We start from the raw sequence: 20,766 nt of genomic DNA on the forward strand, positions 1-20,766 counted from the left end.
ACCCAGGCTATGGTTCTCTGTTATGGCAGCCTGAGCTGATGAATGACTAAGGGTGGATCATGTAGGAATCAGTTCTCTGGTACCAGAAGAAGTTATATTGTGCATGTGCTAATTTAAGAATTCAGCAGAAGGGCATGTAATTTCTGAGCATTCTTGATGGAAGAATGGGTAGGATATTGTTAGATTTGTGATATAAAAAAAGAAAAGACTTCTGAGAGTACGGATGGAGGAGGAGAAAGATTTAAATACCTGACTAAAATAAGTGCTTCTCTAACAGGCAGAAATTAACAAAATAGATCAAAAGATTTAAATACCGATTACCAAAAAATAAGCTGCTTTTTTCTACGTAACACACAGGAACTCATTGTTTAATGAAAAAAAATAACATATTATTTTAAAGTTTGAGAACAGAATTTAAATGTAATCCACTCCTATTACACATCAGAAAGTAGTTTGGACTTTTCTAACAACATACAGCCAAATACGCTTAGGGAAAGATAGTAATTTAGCAGTGACTGACTTGGGTCCAAGTATTAGAAATTAAATGCGGCCATTTAGTCCAATCTTGAAGATATTCTAGTCAAGGACCTTTGTGCAGACCAGAAACCCATTCACACTTGCTCAAATGTAGAGACTGACTGAGCAAATACAGGCAGACCTCAGAAATATTGTGGGTTTGGTTCTAGACTGCCACAATAAAGCAAATATCACAATAATGTGTCACATTAATTTTGGGGTTCCCAGTGCATATAACAGTTATATTTACACTATACTGTAGTCTATTAAATGTGAAATAGCATTACATCTAAAAAAATACATACCTTAATTTAAAAACACTTTATTGGTAAAAAGTGCTAACCACCATCTGAGCCTTCAGCGAGTTGTAATGTTTTCGCTGGTGGAGGGTCTTGCTTCAATGTTAATGGCTGCTGACTGATCGGGATGGTGGTTGCTGAAGGTTGGCATGGCTGTGGCAACTTCTTAAAATAAGGCAACGATGAAGTTTGCTGCATTGATTGACTCTTCCTTTCGTGAACGATTTCTCTATAGCTGCAGTGCTGTTTGATAGCATTTTGACCACATTAGAACTTCTTTCAAAACTGAGTCAATCTTCTCAAAACGCTGCTGCTGCTTTATCATCTAAGTCATATTCTAAATCCTTTGTTGTCCTTTCAACAGCCTTCACAGCATCTTCTCCAGGCGTAGATTCCATCTCAAGAAACCATTTTCTTTGCTCATCCATGAGAAGCAACTCCTCATCCGTTACAGTTTTATCATGAGATTGCAGCAATTCAGTCACATCTTCAGGCTCCACTTCTAGTTCTCTTGCTGTTCCCACCACATCTGCAGTTACTTCCTCCGCTGAAGTCATCCATGAGAATTGGAATCAACTTCTTCTAAACTCCTGTTATGTTGATATTTTGACCTCTTCCTGCGAATCACAAGTGTTCTTAATGGTATCTAGAATAGTGAATCCTTTTCAGAACGTTTTCCATTGACTTTGCCCACATCCATCAGAGGAATCACTATCTATGAATCCTTACAAAATGTATTTCTTAAATAATAAGACAAAGTCAAAAGTACTCCTTGATCCATGGGCTGCAGAATGGATGTGTTAGCAAGCATGAAAACAACATGAATCTCATTGTACATCCCCGTCAGAGCTCTTGGTTGACCAGGTGCATTGTCAATGAGCAGTACTATTTTTAAAAAAATCTTTTCTGAGCAGTAATCTCAACAGTGGGCTAAAAATATTCATTAAACCATGTTGTCAAACAGATGTGCTGTCATCTGGGCTTTCTTGTTCCATTTATAGAGCACAGGCAGAGTAGATTTAGCATAATTCTTAAGGGCCCTAGGGTTCTTGGAATGGTAGATGAGCATTGGCTTCAACTTTAGGTCACCAGCTGCATTAGCCTCTAACGAGAGAGTCAGCCAGTCCTTTGAAGCTTTGAAGCCAGGCATTGGCTTCTCCTCGCTGGCTATGAAAGTCCTGGATGACATCCCCTTCTAATATAAGGCTGTTTTGTTGTATGGCTGTTAGCATAACTGATGCCATCTTGGATGCTTAGTTTCTCCTGTCCTTTTACTGACCTCTCCCAGGACTGTACTGTGCAGTGAATCACTTCTCTGTCATCAAAGGCTTTGTAGTTAATAGATACTGTTTAATAATCATTAGGACCAGGTCGCCTCTATGCTCTCTAGTCCCCCCAAATGATGAAAACCTTCCCTAATGTAATCCCGGTGCCCATGAGACTAGTTACCCATCATAAATCTTGACTTAGGAATGCACGTCCTGTTTCCAAGCACATACCTCCATATTCTAGGTTAGCTATAAAATTGTCCCAATGGCCCCTCGGCAGTGCAGGATGCTTCTGGATCGTTGTGCACCTGATCCCACCCTGTGAGTAAATTACCCTATAATAAACTGATCCATTGATTACATGGAGCTTCCTGCCTAGTTTTTCAGTCTCAAGATGCCTTCTCAGTTTGGTGGGTACATTTTGTTCCCTCTGTCCTCCAACATTCGTCTACATTGACAGTCTGTTGTTTAGTGCAGTCACCTTCATTAATCATCTCAGCTGGATCTTCTGGGTAGCTTGCTGCAGCTTCTACATCAGCACTTGCGCTTCACCTTGCACTTTTATGTTATAGAGATGGCTCTTTCCTTAAACCTCATGAACCAGCCTCTGCTAGCTTCAAACTTTCCTCTGCAGCTTCCTCACCTCTCTCAGCCTTCACAGAATTGAAGAGTTAGGGCCACGCTCTGGATCGGGCTTTGGCTTAAGGGAATGTTGTGGCTGGTTTGATCTTCTATCCAGAGCACTAAAACTTTCTCCATATCAGCAATAAGGCTGTTTTGCTTTCTTATCATTTGTGTGTTCACTGGAGCAGCACTTTTAATTTCCTTCAAGAACTTTTTCTTTGCACTCACAACTTGGCTAACTGTTTGGTGCAAGAGGCCTAGCTTTTGGCCTGTCTCAGCTTTCAACATGCCTCCCTCTCACTAAGCCTAGTCACTTCCGGCTTTTTATTTAAAGTGAGAGACATTGGACTCTTCCTTTCACTTGAACATTTAGAGGCCATCGTAGGGTTATTAATTGTCCTAATTTCAATATTGTTGTATCTCAGGGAATAGGGAGGCCCAAGAAGAGGGAGAGAAGGAATGGGGGAACAGCCGGTCAGTGGAGCAGTCAGAACACACGCAACATTGACTAAGTTTGTCCTCTATATGGGTGTGGTTCATGGCACCCAAAACAATTACCATAGTAACATCAAAGATCAGTGATCCCAGACCAACATAAGAAATATAATAATAATGAAAAAATTGAAATATTGCAAGAATTACCAAAATGTGATACAGAGACATGAAGAGAACAAATGCTGTTGGAAAAATGGTGCCAATAGACTTGCTCGACACAAGGTTGCCACGAACCTTCGATTTATAAAAAAATGAAATATCTGCAAAGTGCAGTAAAGCAAAGCGCAATAAGACCAGGTGTGCCTACGCAGGGCCATTTCATGGAAACAAAACAGCTCCCGATGGGGAGGGATGGAGACCGCCGTCCTCCTCCTGGCTCGCTCTCTCCTGTTCTCTCTCCACACGGGCTTTCACCTCTGTTTCTCTATGCATACCTGCTCTGTTCTCTTGCTTCCCTCGGCCTACTAGCCTTCTCTGTTTTCTCATTAGAGTGTATGTAGCTGAAAATCCACCCCAGGACCCACTCTGCACAACTTTACCCTTTCATTACCCACCCCTCTCTGGCTGCCATCTCTGTGCCCCCAGGGCAAATTCTTGAGACTCGGATTGGTCCAGTTCATCCACCTATGATGAGCCACCCTTGGGTCAGGTGCCTATACAATCAGCTGTCAGCAAGGAGACAGGGTCATGTGACATAAGCATGCCCACCCCCCTCCCCGGACTGACCCTTTCAGCGAGGGCTTTTGCTGGGGCTTGTACCCAGAGGAGGAAGCATGAGTGGGCGGGTCCTTCAAAAGCCTGGAATTGGCCACTACCCCCAGGATGGCAGCCAGCAGGTGGGCAGTCCCTGTGGACACTGCCACAGAGAGGCGAGGGCATCCTCGACTCCCACATCAGGTGAGAATGCACGTGCTTGCAGACCTGCCCACCACTCCCACCCTAACACCTGTCCTGTTGAAAATGCTGCTGGGTCTAGAAAGTGACTTCTGACTGAGGCCCAGTTAGCACAATGTCTTTCTTAGCAGATGATAAATACTTGTAAATTGAAACGAATGATCTTAGCTCAGGTGATGTTAATATGGCTCCTGGCCACACACTTGCATGATGTGAAAACTGATGAGCTTCTCAATAGAGTCTTTTGAAACAAAATTGGTTTCTAGTAAAATTGATATTATTGTGGCTCTTCCCTTCTAAATATTTAATAAGTTAATGTCCCAAGAATTGAAAAGTCTCTTGATTTCTTAAGGTGAACTGTTACAGAATCCTAGCCTGTGATGTGCTAAAATGTAGGGTGTTTCTGGGAAGGGATATTTAGGAAGTATCAATAGAATTAGTGCCAGAAACAAATTCTTTTAGAGGATATTAAGTTGCTTTGATTATGCAGGTTTCAAAAACAGAGAAATTTGTGATGGGGCAGAATTTGTCTTCATAGGACAGATCCACACTTTAATGAAAGCCATTATATAATGAAATCTTGAAACTGATTATCTTCATTCTCTGACTTTGGCCAGACTTTTGTGAATTATGGAGGGAGGCCATCAATGTATTTTACATAAATTAACTGTGACTTCACTTTATTTTCCCCCATCTCTACCTTATGACTAAACTGGCCCCCTCCAAACCCACACACAAACTGAGTCGAGAGATGGTTTTACCGAATAGAATCAGAGGAATATCGTTGGTCTGGAAGTTTTGAAAAAAGCAGAAATAATCAAGGCCTTGACAATTCACATTAAACCAGTCTCTGGTTGCTCATCTGTGAAATGGGTATAAGAACTTTTGCATTTCCTACCTCCTGTGGTGGTTGTAAGGAGCACGTGGCATAATGTAACCGAAAATGCTTTCAAAAGTATATTTGAAGATGTTCTTACTAAAGTATTAGCTTCATAATTCAGTTTCATCCAGCGAAATGTTTTAGCTCCTTCCGTCTACTGAACTAATTTGTCACATGTTCTATAAAATTTTTAAAGTATTTATATTCTGTAAAATAAAAATACAAAGATGATCCTAAGTTTGGACCTGCCCATAAAAGCCAGCCTCACCTGGAGCTGTGCTTTGCTGTTGCTGCCTATGATTTGGAGGACATGTAAGTACTTGTGCCTGCGCTTTCGCTCTGGGGGGTAAACCCAGGCCAGGAATTCTCACCAAACATGTTAGACATGCTGGGCAAAGGCAAGTACTGAACAGGAGTTTGACTATAGCTGTTGTAATGTGATGCTTTGCTTCCTAATTAACTTTGTACGTCCTTGGCCTCTGCCAGGAACAGTGTTCATATGCTATTAGAATTTTTTATGGTAAAATAAAATGGCAAAGGCTTTCATGCCCCAAAACCTGCCTGCTCCTCATTTTGCCTACTCCAGATGGTGAGATGGACTCACAAATCAGTTGTACAGCAGTGCCCACTGGGGGTTGTTAAAGGACAGTTGTGGGTCTGGCAGACCCCCTGTGGTCTCAACCTGGGGCATGAGCTCATCAGCCAAAAAGAGCTCACCCCTGGCCATCCACAGGCCCCTGAGAGTTCCAGCCCATCCACGACTGTATCCTTGGGGCAGATGGTGTCCAGGGGCAGAATAAGCCAATGTTTGCTTACATGCCCTTCTTAGAACATAAAGAAGTCCCATCCAGTGCTCCCGAGGAGTCCAGGGATGATGTTAGTCTGGGACATAAACTCCCAAGACCACCTCTTTCCCCATTGCTAGTCCCGGCAATCATGATGCCAGCCTTATATTTAGACCTAACCAGAGACTATGTGTTACACTCCATGCTCTGCCCTTTGATCTAAGCTGGTTGCACAGGAGGCATATCTGACCCAGGAGCCACAGATTCATAGGCTGACCAGCCACCAAAAAAAATGTGGCTTAGCACATGGGGCTAGGCCAACCAGATTCTCTCTCTAGGAAACACCAAGAAACAGAGTCTGTTAGCTGCAGGTGTTGAAACTGAATGGTCAAGACTCAGAGGCCATGATGGGCTGTATTCAAAACAAAGATCTAAGAAATCAGAATATTGACTAAGAAGTAGCCTTGAAGCCAAGGAGATTAGAGATAAGAAAGCCTATCTCCTGTAATAAAAATAGACCAAAAACCCAACTCTGAATGTTTCAGAGGAGTCCCTATGCCCTAATGGAGAGACACGACCCTGGGCTTTTGTGGCTCCAGTGAGATTCGGGCGGCAACATAGTGATGTTCCTCACTTCAGCCTAACTGCTGAAGCTTTCTGCAAATGCTCAGAAAGTACCTCGAGACTGAGGGAGCGATTCTTCACTCCACTCTGTAAAGAAAGCTCAACTATGTACAAAAGACACCCCCGAAGCTGCTATCTTGCTTCAGTGACAAGGGATAAACTTAGAGCCTCTGCAAAATGCTGTTGCAGGGCTTGCCATGGGGTGGAGAGCATGGCAGAGGAGAGGACCAGTGGGCCCAGGAACGGAGGGCTTCCCTGCTCCCGCATTTGCTTTTTCTTTCCTCCTGGACCCTGGTTGCTCCTAGCTCTCAGGACCAATGACGTGATCAAATGGAAGGAAGTCGTTGGTGCCTACTTCCGTCCCAGGAATGGCTGACAGACACAGCCCCAGGGAGCTGGAAAAGGCACATGGCAAAACCAGCCCCTCCTTGCTGGTCCCCATTAGAAATAGGAGAGCAAACTCATTCCAAAGGATGATCTCCAGACATCTTTTAGGAAATGTCATGCATCCAACTCAAGAACTCTGCTGGCCACTGGAAGCCAGAAAGAATGTGCCTAGGAAGGAGTATGGAACCAAGTAATGACAACATTAGTGAGAGTGATGGTCAATTAACTGTGACATGTACACAGATGGTTAGAGGGAAACACAATTGCTTTGAGTCTCTCTATGACCTTCTGGAGGTACAGTTATGAAAAATACTGGTTGGCACAGTTGGGTACTTCATTTTAACAACATTCCAGTGTTCATATTTGCACATAGACAAACCCACATTTAGGGAGAGGTCATCTGACTCCTCGGAACTGAAATAAAGTTTTGTTAGCATAACAGTTTCACCACCCACCCCTCCTCCAAGCCAAAGAGCTCTGGCTAACTCTTGAAGGGAAAACACTGCAGGTTATCTGGTCTCTGATATGGGCTGTGTGTGCTTGCTCTGGACTCTGCTGGGCCTTCACGGAACATATAAAAGGGCTTGCTTTTGCCCCCAGTGCCCACTCTGTCACCCAGCTCCTGGTAGCTGAGGCCTACGGGAGCCCCACAGGGCCTGTGGAAGCCACACCTCTTGAAGCCATATTCCCAGTGATGCCAACATAACCTAATGAAAAGTCAGGCTACCACCCAGATGTCTTACCTATGGGACATTTAGAAACTATTGGATTGGGGACATAGGGTCGACCGATAAGTCATCTGTTGGACCGGATTTCTCATGCTTCGGCTGGTGGCAAAGCCAGAAACTTCATGCTCCTGGAGTAGTCCATTTCCTAGATCAAATTTGGCAGCATCAAGAGAAAGGGCGTGGATAGTCTTAAGACTGTGAAAACAAAGGGTTGCCAAATTGCCCGAGTTGCTTCATATATTAATATTCAGGTGCTTTGGGAACTAAAAGTTTGCTTCTCTCTAATTTAAGGTTTTGTCCCTAAAATTGGAAGGTCCCAGACAAGCTTTCTGTGTCCCAGGGACCAACTCTTTTAATGGTCCAGGTAAAAGAGAACCAAAGGCTGAGAACAGAAGCCGTGACTTGAGCAGATACGAGGCCTGGAGAAGGGCTGCAGGGCTGTCTTTCTGCCAGGGGTGTGCATGTCTGTTGATTGTTAATCTTTCATTTAATTGGAACTGTACAGGAAGCACTGATAGAAGCTTCCACATAGCCATCTATTCAGTCCTTCATTGGCTGAGCAAACTTTCCTGAATTCTTACTATGCATCAGACACCGTGCTAGGTGATCGGGATTCAGCAGTGAACAGGACACAGCGCCTCCCCTCACAGAGTTCACGGTCAAGGGAGACTGATCCTTGAGACACAAAGCCCAACATATGAAGGACTCACCATGCATTCAATGATTTTTCTACCTCATAAGAGCCAGCCGAATGAAAACTGAAGTCCCCTTCTTTCTGGAAACATTTAGGTTTAGAAAATGACAGACTCTGCAATTGCATCGTCTGATTAGGCTACACACAGCTTTCCTTCCCAAGGATCTTGAACTGATTAGTAAGGTACCCACAATATCCCCCTGGGGATAGAGAACAAACTGCCAACTGCCAAGAATCAGCAAGCATTTGTTGATTTCAGGAACCATATATTCAGTACTTTACGAATGAAACCACAGTACACCGAACGCTCACTTTGTATTGTTCATATCAGCAAACTGCCATTCAGAATGTACTGGATTATTAATGAATGGGCTTGGGTTTTTATTCAGCCTCTGAAATATAGTGCTCTGTGAAGCAAATCTAAACAGGTGAACCAGGTAGAGCTCTGCAGTGATACCATTTCTTTTTCTTTTTTCTTTCTTTGTGATACCATTTCTTTGCTGCATTAGCCTGTTTTCCTTGGTTGAAATTGTGTTTGTTTTCTCCTGGAAATTTTGCATATGAAATAAAGCACATCGTCTTGCTTGTAATTTTCTTTCCAAGGTGTTAGTGGATATATGTGTTCACATTTTGTCTTTTCTCTTGCTTACTAGTTCTTTTTCCATTCCCCATAAGGAAAAGATTTTAACAAGCGTTTACAAATTCTCATAATATTAGAAATCACCATGTGATGAACTGATGACTCTTAACTGTTTTTGAAATTACAGGATCCTAGACTCTTTTAGTTGGAAGAGAATTTACTGGGGAAATGCTCCAGGTTTCTACCCTGCAATCAACCCCATGACCTGTGGACACTATAGAGGCCTACGTGGTCAAAGATTAAGCAGAATTAGGGCTTCAGCCAGGCAGGTACTCAAAGTGAGGGAGAGGGGAATGAATGGGGAGGAGATGGAGGGTTTTAAATATAATTTAATATTGAGGGGAAAAAAGCAATGTAGTCACCATTGAGTGGGAGTGGAAGAATTTCCTTGATTTTAAATCACACATGGCATGAGAGGACACCAAAATATTTTCAGTTCGGGGTCTGAAAAGTTTGACTCTAGCTCTGAATCTATGTCAAGGCCACTGTTATCACACGTTAAAGGGATGCCCATGTTAGGATTTGGGGTCATCCAGACCTAGATTGGAACCTCACCTTTACCACATTCTAGCTGTGCTCCTCTGGGCAAGTCATGTCCCCTCTCTGAGCCTTATCTGTGAAATGAAGCTGGGATCTAGTCAGTGAAGTGACTATAGAGCTGGAAGGAGAGAACACAGAGTTTACAACTGCAGAACACTCTACAAGCATGATGGACTATTGTTATTGATTAGCCTCTGCTTGAATACTTCTAGCGTTGGGAAACTGCCTATCTTGCCAGAGCCGAAGCATTACCCATTGATCCACCAGGAGTGACTCCTATGCTCAGCCCCTTCCAGCCCCCAACTGTGGACAGCCTCCCTTTTCAACAGCTCAGGACACCAATAAGCAACCCCCAAAAGAGGGTGAGCTCAGGACACCTAGGGAGAGGTGGCTGGTGCTGTGATAGGAAAGGCTCTTCATCACCTGGCTGAGGTGAGACTAGCTGGAACCCGCTGGAGATCTCCCACAGATTCCACGGTCCCATCACTCCCAGGAGTCATTCTTTTGAGCACCCAAAAGACTCAACTCACCCAGGGCATACCACCCTGGTCCTAGCAAGCAACTTGCAAAACACCTGGGCCTGGTGCATTTAAAGGGCTGGCAGCAAAGACGGTCGGCTCTGTAAGAATGACATGGAACTCATTACCAGAATCATATGGTAAGCCAGAGGAAAATAAGATTCTATTTAGGAAAACTCCATGAGACTGCTCATGTAACTGCTCAGGGACAGCGTTGCTAAAGTGAAGTTCGCCTGTGCTGGATTCAGGAGAAAACTTGCCTCTCCTTATCTTGGAGTCCAGACTCTTGGCAGTTATGACATTTGCCCACACATTCTCCATAGCAGCTGGCTGAGGTGGGCTGGAGGAGAACAGGGAAAATATAATAAACTGAAGCCAGTCAAGAAAAAATGAGCTAAGGGTTTAAGTGTTTGGGCTTTAGAGCAGCTTGGCCACATCCTAGCTGTATACTTCGTTGTGCCTCTGTAAGTGGGGATGAGGACATATTCCTCGTGGGTTCAGGCTATAAACATTAATGAGATGCTATAAGTAGCGTGCTGAGCCCAGGACCTGGCACAGGGAAACCTCTTGATAACTAGTGCTTGATAGTTGGTATCATGTGTTGTTGTGGCAGGGCTGGGGAGAAACTCCCAGAGTGTCACTAACCCCCAGTGGTCTCTCTTGTACTCAGACCCCAAGACACCGTTTCTGGAGCTAGAACTGGTCTCGTCAGAGCATCTTTGCTCTGTTCCTAAAACAAACTATAAAATGACATCAGTTCTTGAAACGCACCTGTAGTAAACTGTTTCTTTGGGATGGATGGGGAAGGATGCAGTGAGCAATTCAGACACCACCCTCTTTCCCGTGCAGAGGGTCACACAACCTTTTTCTGCAAGAGGCCTGATCGTGTACATGCCCGCGCGTGCACGTGCACAAACACTCCACATCTTGGACAAGCGAGCCTGTCCTGATTGTCCTGTGACTCTTCCCAAATCACTTCCAGGAGGGATAAAAGGGGAACCTAGATTCCTGGAGGCTTACACAGGAAGGAGCTGCTACTTGGAGGGAGAGGGTGGGCTCAGCTGACAACCCACTGTGTCACCATAGGCAGTGGCTTCACTTCACTGGTTTGTAAAGAGATACCATTTTGATCTGCTCCCATATCAGTTAATGCTGGAAACCAAGCCCACATTAAACCCCAAATTTCCCTCTTTCCAAACTCAACACAATCTAATCAATTAAATAAGGGGGAAAAATATATATATATATCTAGACCTGAGCTGTCCAGTATGGTAGCCACTAACCCCATGTGGCTATTTAAACTGAAATTTAAATAATTAAAATGAAATAAAATTTAAAATTCAGTTGCTCAGGTGTACTAGCCACATGTCAAGTCTCAATAGCCATGTGTGGCTAACGACTTCCATATTAAACAGCACAGATACAAAACATTTCTGTCACTGCAGATAGTTCTATTAGACAACATAGATCTGCTATGGATGGAAACGTGTTCTCCCCCCTACCCCACCCCGCCCCACATACATACGTTGACGCCTTAATCCCCAATGTGTTGGTATTTGGAGATGGAGCCTCCGGAGGTAATTAGGTTTAGATGAGGTCATGAGGGTAGGGCCTTCATGGTGGTACTAATGTCCTTATAAGCAGAGGGAGACACACCGGAGCTCTCTCTCTCTCTCTGCCATGTGAGAACACAGCAAGAGGGTGGCCAACTGCAAGCCAGGAAGAGAGCTCTCACCAGAAACTGAATTGGCCAGCACCTTGATCTTGGACTTCCAAGCCTCCAGAACTGTGAGAAATAAATGTCTGTTGTTTAAGCCACCCGGTCTATGGTACTTTGTGATAGCAGCCAGAGCAGACCAGTGCAGATAATAAGTATTCATGAGTTCAGTCCAGCTTCTTTTATTTATGTGAACTGGGCTTTTCACCTTGAAACTGGTTCTGGAAAAATATTTTCCCTGTGCAAGTAAAACGTGGCTCTCAGCAGGTGGCCACCTGCAGCTTCTGAGAAGGGCCTGATGTTGCACCTGTGTTTGTTTTTGCAATGAATGCCTGCAATGGCCACAGTGTCTCCTCCTCCCTAAAGATTTCCAAATCGCATTTTCTTCTGGATAATAAAGAACAAGCTGATAAATATCAGCCCTGGATGTGAGGGGATGGGGGCTGTTTCATCCCAAGTCTAAATCCATTCTGTCACCTAGTGGATTCCCCCCGCCCCACATGAGAGAAACAAGGATTTTGTGTTAATGACCAGAAACCTTGATGCAAATTTGCCTGGCAAACCGTAGGAAGGTGAGCATTAGTTGTGTGTCAGGTGGTGAGCTGAGCAGTTCACACACATTATCTCAGTTAATTTGCAACACCAATTATCATGCACATTTTCCACAAGGAAAAGGGCTCAGAGAAGTGAAGAACCTGCTTCACTGACAGAGCCACTGGATGAATAAATGAATGCACAAATCAGTAAAGGCATGCAGGCTTAGTTTATGTGCACTGCATTCAGATAAACTCTGCAGAGATTAATAATCCTGGGGGAGTTTGGGAATGGATAGATGGAATAGCTAACATGTATTCCCCCTCTGGAGGTATCCTCCCTCAGGCTCCTGTAAAATCATCTGCTGATTATAGGACCTTTGCTGCTCTGTCTCTCCTGGCACCTGACTTGCGACCTAAGCGCAAAGCCAGCTGGCAAGCCACTGCCATTCTGCTCTTAGGAACTGGAACTAGGAGAGAGTTCCTGTGAATGAGGAACCCGAGTGACTCTCTAGGCGGAAGCTGATCAGAAAGGCAGGAGGTGCGCAGGTGTGTGGCGTGAGAGGGAGTGAGGGGGGCAACTGCCTGGGCTCCTGGTGGCTTCCAGGCCCTGGTGCCAATTGGCGTGAGGCTTGTGACGGGACATGTGGTGTGTCTGCAGATGCTCCCCAGCTCCAAGGGCTTCCGGTGGGGCTGCGATCACAGGACCCTGGCCACCTGGCCCCAACATGGACAGAGACGGACGTGCAGCCCAGACGAGCCGATCACATTTGCTCTCCGAGGAATGTGGTCGGAGCTGAGTGTCCAGTGGCAGCACCTCATTCCTTTCCTCCTAAAGGCCTGGATGCCTCCTTTGTTTATTTCTCTTGAGTAAGTTTCTACTGTTTGTAACCAAACAAGCCTACTGGCATCTGCTTTTGTTATTCAAGTAAACTAGTTGGAGTGGCCTCTTTCCTCTCAACCAGAAAAGCCCCTAGAATATGTGAATCTCCAGCTGTGCGTCACTGATGCATCTTCGGATTCCTCTCCAGTCACTTTCCCTCCAGTTGCCGCCACACAGATGGCTTCTTGGATGTGCTGATGCTCTGCTGTGGACAGGATAGAAGACCTGGGTGATGGCCAAAGCTCTCCCTTTGGGGCACCACCTCCAGAGGGGCCAAGCCCTTGACCTCACCTGATGTGGCAGATGTAATGCTGCCTGGGAGAAATGTGGTTGGCCCTCTCTAGAAAAGAATCACCCTCTTCCCCAAACTGCCTCCCAGCCACGCTCAGCCCCTTGCTACTTTTTGTGGGTGGAGCTCTAGGGCCCTGCAAATTCAATGTTTCTCCCTCCCTGCTGGTCAGGCCAACCTCCAGCTCAATCCCCGAGGCCACCACCACTCCCTGTACTAGTAGCTCAGCAGTGAGGGCTGAGTCCTAAACTGGGTGGGAAACAGTAATGATGACTCCCAGCCAGGGGCAGTTCCCCATCTATCACCTTGTTTGTTGTCCCTACCCAACCATCCCATGAGAGCAATGTCTCCATTTCCCAGATGAGGAGACAGGCTCAGAGAGGTTAACATTCCCAAGGTCACATATCTGGTTGGGGACGGAATCTAGATGCCGTTGAAAGGAAAAGGCCAGTGTGCATGAGGTACCAACACGGCCTTCACCTCCAGTGAGAGGGAAGTCTTCAAAGCGGTGATTACATCTCTTCTCCTGCTCCGAGAAGCCAGGCCCCCGCAGGCGCTGGATCCGGCCTGACCCCTTTGGCCATAAAGTGGGGCACAGGTTACTTGGTTGAGGGAGTGGCAGGTTTTCCCACCACACTTGAACTCTCTACTTCCCTCAGGACTGACAGATCCGTTGATGAAGCTGTCATGATATAAACAGTCGGTTTCATACTCTATCAGGTTTCCTGTTCCATCTTGCTCAAACCAGTTACCATTGGAGAGGATGTACTTCAGTCCCTCACCCACAGGCTGTTCCCTCTGCGCCCTCTACCCTGATGTCCTGAGAGTACAAGTTGCTAATCTGATTGGTCGGACTCCAGGACATTCCCTGGGCCCTGCATCACCAGTGGCCAAGCTTACTCCATCTTAAAAGTCAGTGCACCTGTGCTCCCTGAGCGCCTGTTACAAGGTAAAGCCTGCCTTTGTGAGCAGGTATAACCAGGTTCTTCTTTCCTAGCTCTTCCATGTTGGTAACTAAGTGGGCAATCAAGCTGGAGGCAGCAGGGAGCTCCAATCATACCTTCAGCCCAACTTTGAATGCTCCAAAGCAGCTTTCCCTTTAGCTCAGCTATAAATTATTTTCCTGTTTATCTGGTGGTGTACCGGTAAATGTTTGACAACCAACTCTTTATGGAGGTTGGGAAGGGTGGAGAGGACAGGAACAACCCTGATTTGTACACTTGCCAATTTCCATAGTGTAAATACTCTCATTGTGGCCAGTTTTAAGACATCAACGGTGACACTATTAGGAAGGAATGTAACATTAGCACAACGTTCTATAGTATTTCCACTCTACAGACTCAAGAGCCATAAATAACTTCGAGTGTAGGTAATTGTAAAATGTAGCAAAATAATTAGGGAGTGCTGAATTTTGAATATTTATTACCTTAGTTTTAAATATAGTTTAACTGTAAGTTGATATAGTTTAATTTTTAACAATGGCTGTATTTAACAACCAGCTTACAAAATTCCTGAAAATATAAACACTGGCTCTTATGAGCTGTTCAAACTGGCTCCAGCACGCTACTCTGTTATTCCTCTGCATAGGGTGTTCGCTCAGTTGGGACCCCCATCCTGTTTTCATCTGCCAAGCATCCTTCTCTTTGGGGAACAGCCTCTTCCATTCCATTTCCTTCTGGAGGGGCTGACAATCACAGGACCTGCCTCCCCGACCATCCTGATAACAGGAGCTGTGACCAAAGCCATGGGATGAAGGGATAGGTGACAGGGCTGGGTGTGGGCATTCCTGGGACCTTGGCTGTGACACCATAATACCGTCAACCTCATTCTCACTTGGGAAATTGTGGGAAACAACTCAGCCGACCCCAAAACTATGTCCTACCAGTATTGAGCCTAATGTTTCCTTCTGATAGCTCACTAGGGCTTCCCCTGTACCTGCGCCCCGGGCCACGGGATAGCCTGGGTGAACCTTGACAGGCCTCAGTTCCAGTCCTGGCTCTGCCATTCCCTAGCTCTGTGCCCAGGAGCAGCAGGGGTGGCGGAGGGGGGTGGGTGTAAGCTACTTCACCTTTCAGAGCCCCTGTTCCCTCATCTGTAAAACATGCCAAGAGCGGTTCCTATTTCCCAAGGTGCGAGTGAGAATTAGATTGTGCACGTCAACTGCCTCCCTCTGTGCCCAGTATGCACTTAACTGGTGGTCAATTTTCGAGCCTGGAGGGATGGGGGCGGGGGCTATTGGGGCTCTGGAGAGGGAATGGGAAACAGGGCCCCACTGGATGGCTCTGTCTCCACCTGAGCTCTGCGCTGGGTTTTCCTGATGCCTAGTTTATTCTCATTTAGAGTCTCTAGCTCTCCTCACTGCACTTGCCAGCCTGCAGTTTTCTAGAACAAGGGAGCCTCTCTTATAACAACCAGCCTGGGGCAATGGGAATCTGGCTTCTTCCTGGAGAAGAATGGGCCTGGAATGCCCAGGGTGGGCAGACTCCCATGGGTAGAACAGAGGTTGCAAACTCTGGGGGACTGTCCAGCCTTTATATGTCCCGCATTGGGTTTTGGAAACACTGGAATTCATTGCTAAGATTTAGAACCCAGGAGCTTTTGCCTGACACTGGGCCCACACTCCTGGCTGGTCAGCAGTGGCTGGAACTGACCACGCAGTCAGGCAGAAGCTCTGCGGCTTGCCAGCCTCCCCCTGGTTCCCGGCACCACGCCCAGGGTGTCCAGCTGGGCCTCACAGGCGTGCACATTTGCATCCTCAAGCTAGAGGTCGCTGCACAAACTTAGGGCCGAGTGTATGTAACCTCCAGGGCTCCCACCACCCCATCTACCCATCTATCAGCGTCTGCACCCTATACAACCTCCCGCTATTACAGATAAACCATCTCTGCTTCCATCTAAAGCCAATCCCTCTACTGTAAACTAGACCCAACCCCGCTAGTTCACTCAAGGATACCATTCCAGCAATTCCTCATCACTCTGAAACCGTGGGTTAAATCCATTTCACCTGCCTTCACTAATCAAGGTCGTTTTAAGACTTGCATGTCCTCCAAGCAGCACGAAGCCTAAACAGTAAGATTTTTGCCTGAGTTTTTGTCCAGAAACTTGGAATCAGCTGTGTCTAATTCGATCTGAGTGGGTTAAGACTGGATAGGACCACTGACCCTCTAACTGGGCCTGCTCAGTGACTTTTTGACATCAGAAGGCTAAAAACTCCACCCTCAGAACACGCAGAGGCCTGTAGCCGAGTCACACCCGAGCAGGACAATTACCACACCTTTTTCCAATCACCTCCGCATGCTCCCCACGCCTCAGGCCGCCTGAGTCTTTATCCACTACCCCATAAATACCCCAGCCCCTTGCCTTGGGGGGTGAATCAGACCGGACCTGAGGCTTGTGCGCACAGCTTCTCATCTGGCTGTCTCGCAAGTCAGCCCTCTCTTCGCTGCAAACCTTGGCGTGTCAGCATTTGGCTTGCTGTGCGTCAAAGGAGCCTCTTCTACCTCGTCAGTTTTTCTCATTCTACTGGGTCATTCTCCATCAGACCACAAACGTCTGGTCATTTATCCCTTCTTAAAAAAACCATTCTCTCAACCCCGCTTACCCTGCCGGCTCCTGCTCAGATCTCAGCTTTCCTTGAAGCTAAACTCCCTAAAAAGTCATCTACACCTGCTGTCTCAAGCTCCTCTGCTTCCGTTCTCTCCCAAAACTACTCCAGTCAGGTGCGAACCCCCATCGCTCAACCAAAACTGCTCTCGGCAAGATCACCGGTACTAAATCCACGTTGCTGAATCCAAAAGCGAATGCTCAGGCTCCTCTCACTTGGCAGAGCAGCATTATTTGTCAGAGCCGACGGCTTCGTCCCGCTACACCCCTTCTTAACCTGTCTTCTAAAATACCGGGCTCACTGCTTCCTCCTATTCATTCTCCAAACTTGACGGATTCTTTGCCTTTGATCTACTGTGCTGCTGGCATAGTGAGGGCACAAGGGAGTCTAGATGCCAAGCACCAAAACGTTACATTTGATGGTAGATTTTGTTCTATCAGCTACGTTATCCTTTGCATGCTTCTGCGCTGAGCTCTTGCTCCTTCTGGCCATAGAGGCAGCACCTGGCAGAGGGGCGGCAGTCGCAGTGGGTGCCCCATAGGGGGACCCAGCAAGGGGGAAAGGGCAGAAATGCTGTACCATCGCTTCTTGTTTAGCTGGATTATTAATTCCCACAGCCTCCTAACTGCTTTCTCTGCGTCCTTCCTTACTCTGTTCTCAGCATAGAGCAAGTCAGATCCTGTCACTCGTCAGCTGAAAACCCTCTAACTACTTCCCATTCCACTCGGAGTAAAACCCCAAGTGCTTACCATGGTTTGTAAGGTCCCACTCGAATGGACCCTCTCTGTACTCATCCCTACCGCTCTCCCCTCACTCCTGCTCCAGCCAGCTGGGCTCTCTGCTGACCCTCAAGCATCCCACCTTCAGCCTTTGCACCTGCCCTTCACCCTAAAACATGCCCCCAGGGTGGCACCTGGCTGTCGCCCTTAACCTTCGTCAAACCTTGTTTAGATGTTCTCTCTTCAAGAAACCCTGCTTTCCTCCTACCCTCGGGACCATCCTCATCCCTACTCTTTTTGTTTTCCCCTTAGCCGGTCATCTTCTGATACCATATTATGGTTTACTTATATTTATTGTCTGCATCCCCCAGCCCCAAGAGCCTAGGAGGGTGCCTAGCACATAATATGCACTCAAATATTTCTTGACTACATGAATTTCTAGGAAGGACCGTGCCTTTGATCAATTATCAAAGAGTTTTGTGCTCCAAAAACCATTTAAAAACTAAAAACATTTCCAAGGACTAAAGCTGTTTGAAACAAACTAACCCCTTGTTGCAGTCCTCAAAGATCCTTTCTGAGCACGGTCACGGCAACAGATCCAAATATATGTTGCCCTTGGCTTTTCCCAATCCCCCCACCCCGACTTGGCAGTGTTGGGGATCCCCTCCTCCCCTGAATGCTGGCTGGGCAGCAGCTTCCAGCCCCCGTGAGAGTGCTTCCCCAGCAGCACAGACAGGAGAGAGACCATGAGCTTTACCACTCAAGTGGACACTGTATGTAGAGTATGTGCTGGGAGCAACGAGAACAGCAGTAAATACACAACAAAAAATAACGATCTTTGAAATGACAACAAACGGGGCACATTATCTAAGAACTAACACCTAAGGAGGCCGCTGCTTAGGCTCTGGTGGGCAGCTCCTCAGGAGAGAGAGGCCGACTTCTTTCCAGGCTGCCTCGTCTTCAGGCCTCGTAACTTTTCATCTTTCAGCGCCTTCAAGAATTTATCTACAGGAGAGCAAAACAAACTTAGCTGTAGGAGAGATAAGGGCTTTTTCTAACACTTCCAAAGCAAGCTTCTGGGAAGCAATTGTGTGCTCCCTACATGAGCCCCAAACCCATTATGACCCAAGGTGGGTGAGGGGAAAAAAACCCTAACAGCCAAAACTCGTCGAAGTGGAGAATAGGTGGTTGAGAAATCCAGGACTCAGAAAAGCCCAAGTATTCCAGGAGTTTTCTTCCCGAGGATGTGAGGAAGGAGACATTACAGGGTGCCTGATGCATTGGGGACCATTCCTATGGCCACAAGGACCTAAACATGTCTGTTATTTCACAATAATGGGGATGGTCTTTCTAGAACCATCTGCCCTTTTCCAGTGGTCAAGGGCTAGCCTTAGCCAGACCAGGTGTTGGGAAAGACAAAATCTGTGGAACAGCCTATGGCTGTTTGGTCCTTCTGCGAGTAGAATATTCTACAGTGCAACTTGGTCCTTCTGGGAGTAGAATTGGGTTTAACAACTTTACTCTCTAACATCAAGGACTCAGTCTGCGCACTAGAGGAATCCTGCCCACATCAGCACACCTGGTCTGCTCTGGTCTGCCCAAGACTTCAGACCTTAGACCAGATGGCAGAGGCAAGGACCCTGGTGAAAGGGTGGCCAGGGGTCACAGGAGGCTACCTTCCAGCACTGAGAAATTGAGGATCCCAAAGCTCCTCAGTGAACATCCTTGGGCCTTCTGGGTCTTACACCGCCCCCTACAGATCAACTGACCCTCACCGACTTCCCCCTCCTCCCACTGAGGACCCCAGTTTAAGATAAACACTAAAAGTCAGGTCTCTAGAGACGGGGGCTGTGTGTCTCGGGGGGTGAAACTCCAGGGTGTTAGTATCACTGTGCAGGAGGCTTAAAGTTCAACTTGGGGGTTGTGATGGGCAGAGTTCCAGGTTTAGAGGCTCAGAGTCCAGACTAACAAAAGGGCTCAGGACGGGGGGAGGTTGGAATTTGGGGCAAAAGGGTCCGTGAAGTCCAGATTTATGGTAAGCAAAGGAATCGGTTGAAATCCAGGATGGAGTGTCTGGGTTCTGGGGGATCGGTTTGGGATCAGGGATTCCTGGGAGCTGGAGTCTGAGCCCAAGGCCACACTGAGGGTGAGGGGCTCAGGGGGCATGGAGACAAGGAGGGAGAAGAGGCAGGCTAAGGGTGGGCTCGGCCGAGGTTACACACAGCGCTGGGAGTCGAAGCCGTCCCCAGTGATGGTGAGCAGCTCCAGCTCCTTAATCCGGATCTCCAGCTCGCACAACTCCTCGGGGTGGGAGGCAGAGGCTAGCCGGGGTGTCATGGGGCCGGGGGCCAGGGGCGAGGCAGCCACCTCGGGCCCCGGCGGTGGCGAGTAGAAGAAGCGCAGAGGCTCGTAGGGGATGGAGGCCAGGCCGGAGGGCCAGGGCGGGGGACAGGGGCGCTCACTGGGGGAACCCAGGCCGGGCGGCGGTGGCGGCAGGGGCGCTGGGGCCGGGAGCGCCTGGGGCAGAGGCTGGCCTCCAGCCGCCCCGCCCGCCGGCGCCCCTCCCGCCTTCAGCGGCACGAAGAGCTTCTTCCAGATGTTGAAGTCGCTGAGAGGGGACGAGGAGATGCCGCGGTCGTAGAGGGAAGGGAAGTAAAGGGGCGGGGCCGGCTGCTGGCTCATCGTGGGGCTCTGGCTGCCGCGCCGCCCCTTCGGCATCTTTTGAACGGGAGGATAAGTGGGAGGAACCCCGTGCCGGGAGACGCGAGCCCTGGCCCCGAGTCACCCGGGTTCTGAGGTTCCACAGGCCACGCCCCGAGGGAGAGCGGCCCCCACCCTTTCGCCCGGCCCCGCCCCAAACAGTCGAGATTCTAAAGCCCCGCTGTCCGCGCCCCAGAATATGACCCCGCCCACCGACGCGCCCCTAGAGTGAGAAAGGCCAGCGGAGTAGCTGGAATGGGAAATCCCGCACGTGCGCCCTGATGTGCGGCCCGTCCCCTCCGGGCGCTTCCCCCACATCCTCGACGACAGCAGCTCCGGGTCCTCCAGATCCCGCCCCACGACTCCTCCTACCGCCCCTAAATTCCGCAAGCCTCACTCCCGAGCTATTGCACACCTGGCGCCTGCTCT

At 47.7% G+C, this 20,766-nt stretch overlaps 1 protein-coding gene across 1 annotated transcript; it reads right to left on the reverse strand.

Annotated features, from left to right (window-relative positions):
• Window positions 1-18,499: 18,499 nt before the first annotated feature.
• On the reverse strand, window positions 18,500-20,355 carry C11H11orf91 (chromosome 11 C11orf91 homolog). Its single transcript, XM_068556630.1, has 2 exons — window positions 19,860-20,355; window positions 18,500-18,642 (listed from the first exon to the last, which is right to left on the reverse strand). Exons 1-2 carry the CDS (start codon window positions 20,353-20,355, stop codon window positions 18,557-18,559), a joined length of 582 nt encoding a protein of 193 aa, XP_068412731.1. The 3' UTR covers window positions 18,500-18,556.
• Window positions 20,356-20,766: the final 411 nt, after the last annotated feature.

The sequence above is a fragment of the Eschrichtius robustus genome, chromosome 11 (genome assembly GCF_028021215.1).
Source record: "Eschrichtius robustus isolate mEscRob2 chromosome 11, mEscRob2.pri, whole genome shotgun sequence".
Taxonomy (NCBI): Eukaryota; Metazoa; Chordata; class Mammalia; order Artiodactyla; family Eschrichtiidae; genus Eschrichtius; species Eschrichtius robustus.

Excerpts from the sequence above, each read along its gene's own strand:
- C11H11orf91 (XM_068556630.1), bottom strand. The coding sequence starts at position 20,355 with ATGCCGAAGGGGCGGCGCGGCAGCCAGAGCCCCACGATGAGCCAGCAG. Across the intron at positions 18,643-19,859 it reads CGGCTTCGACTCCCAGCGCT|ATAAATTCTTGAAGGCGCTG; the intron begins GTGTGTAACCTC and ends GCTCTCCTGTAG.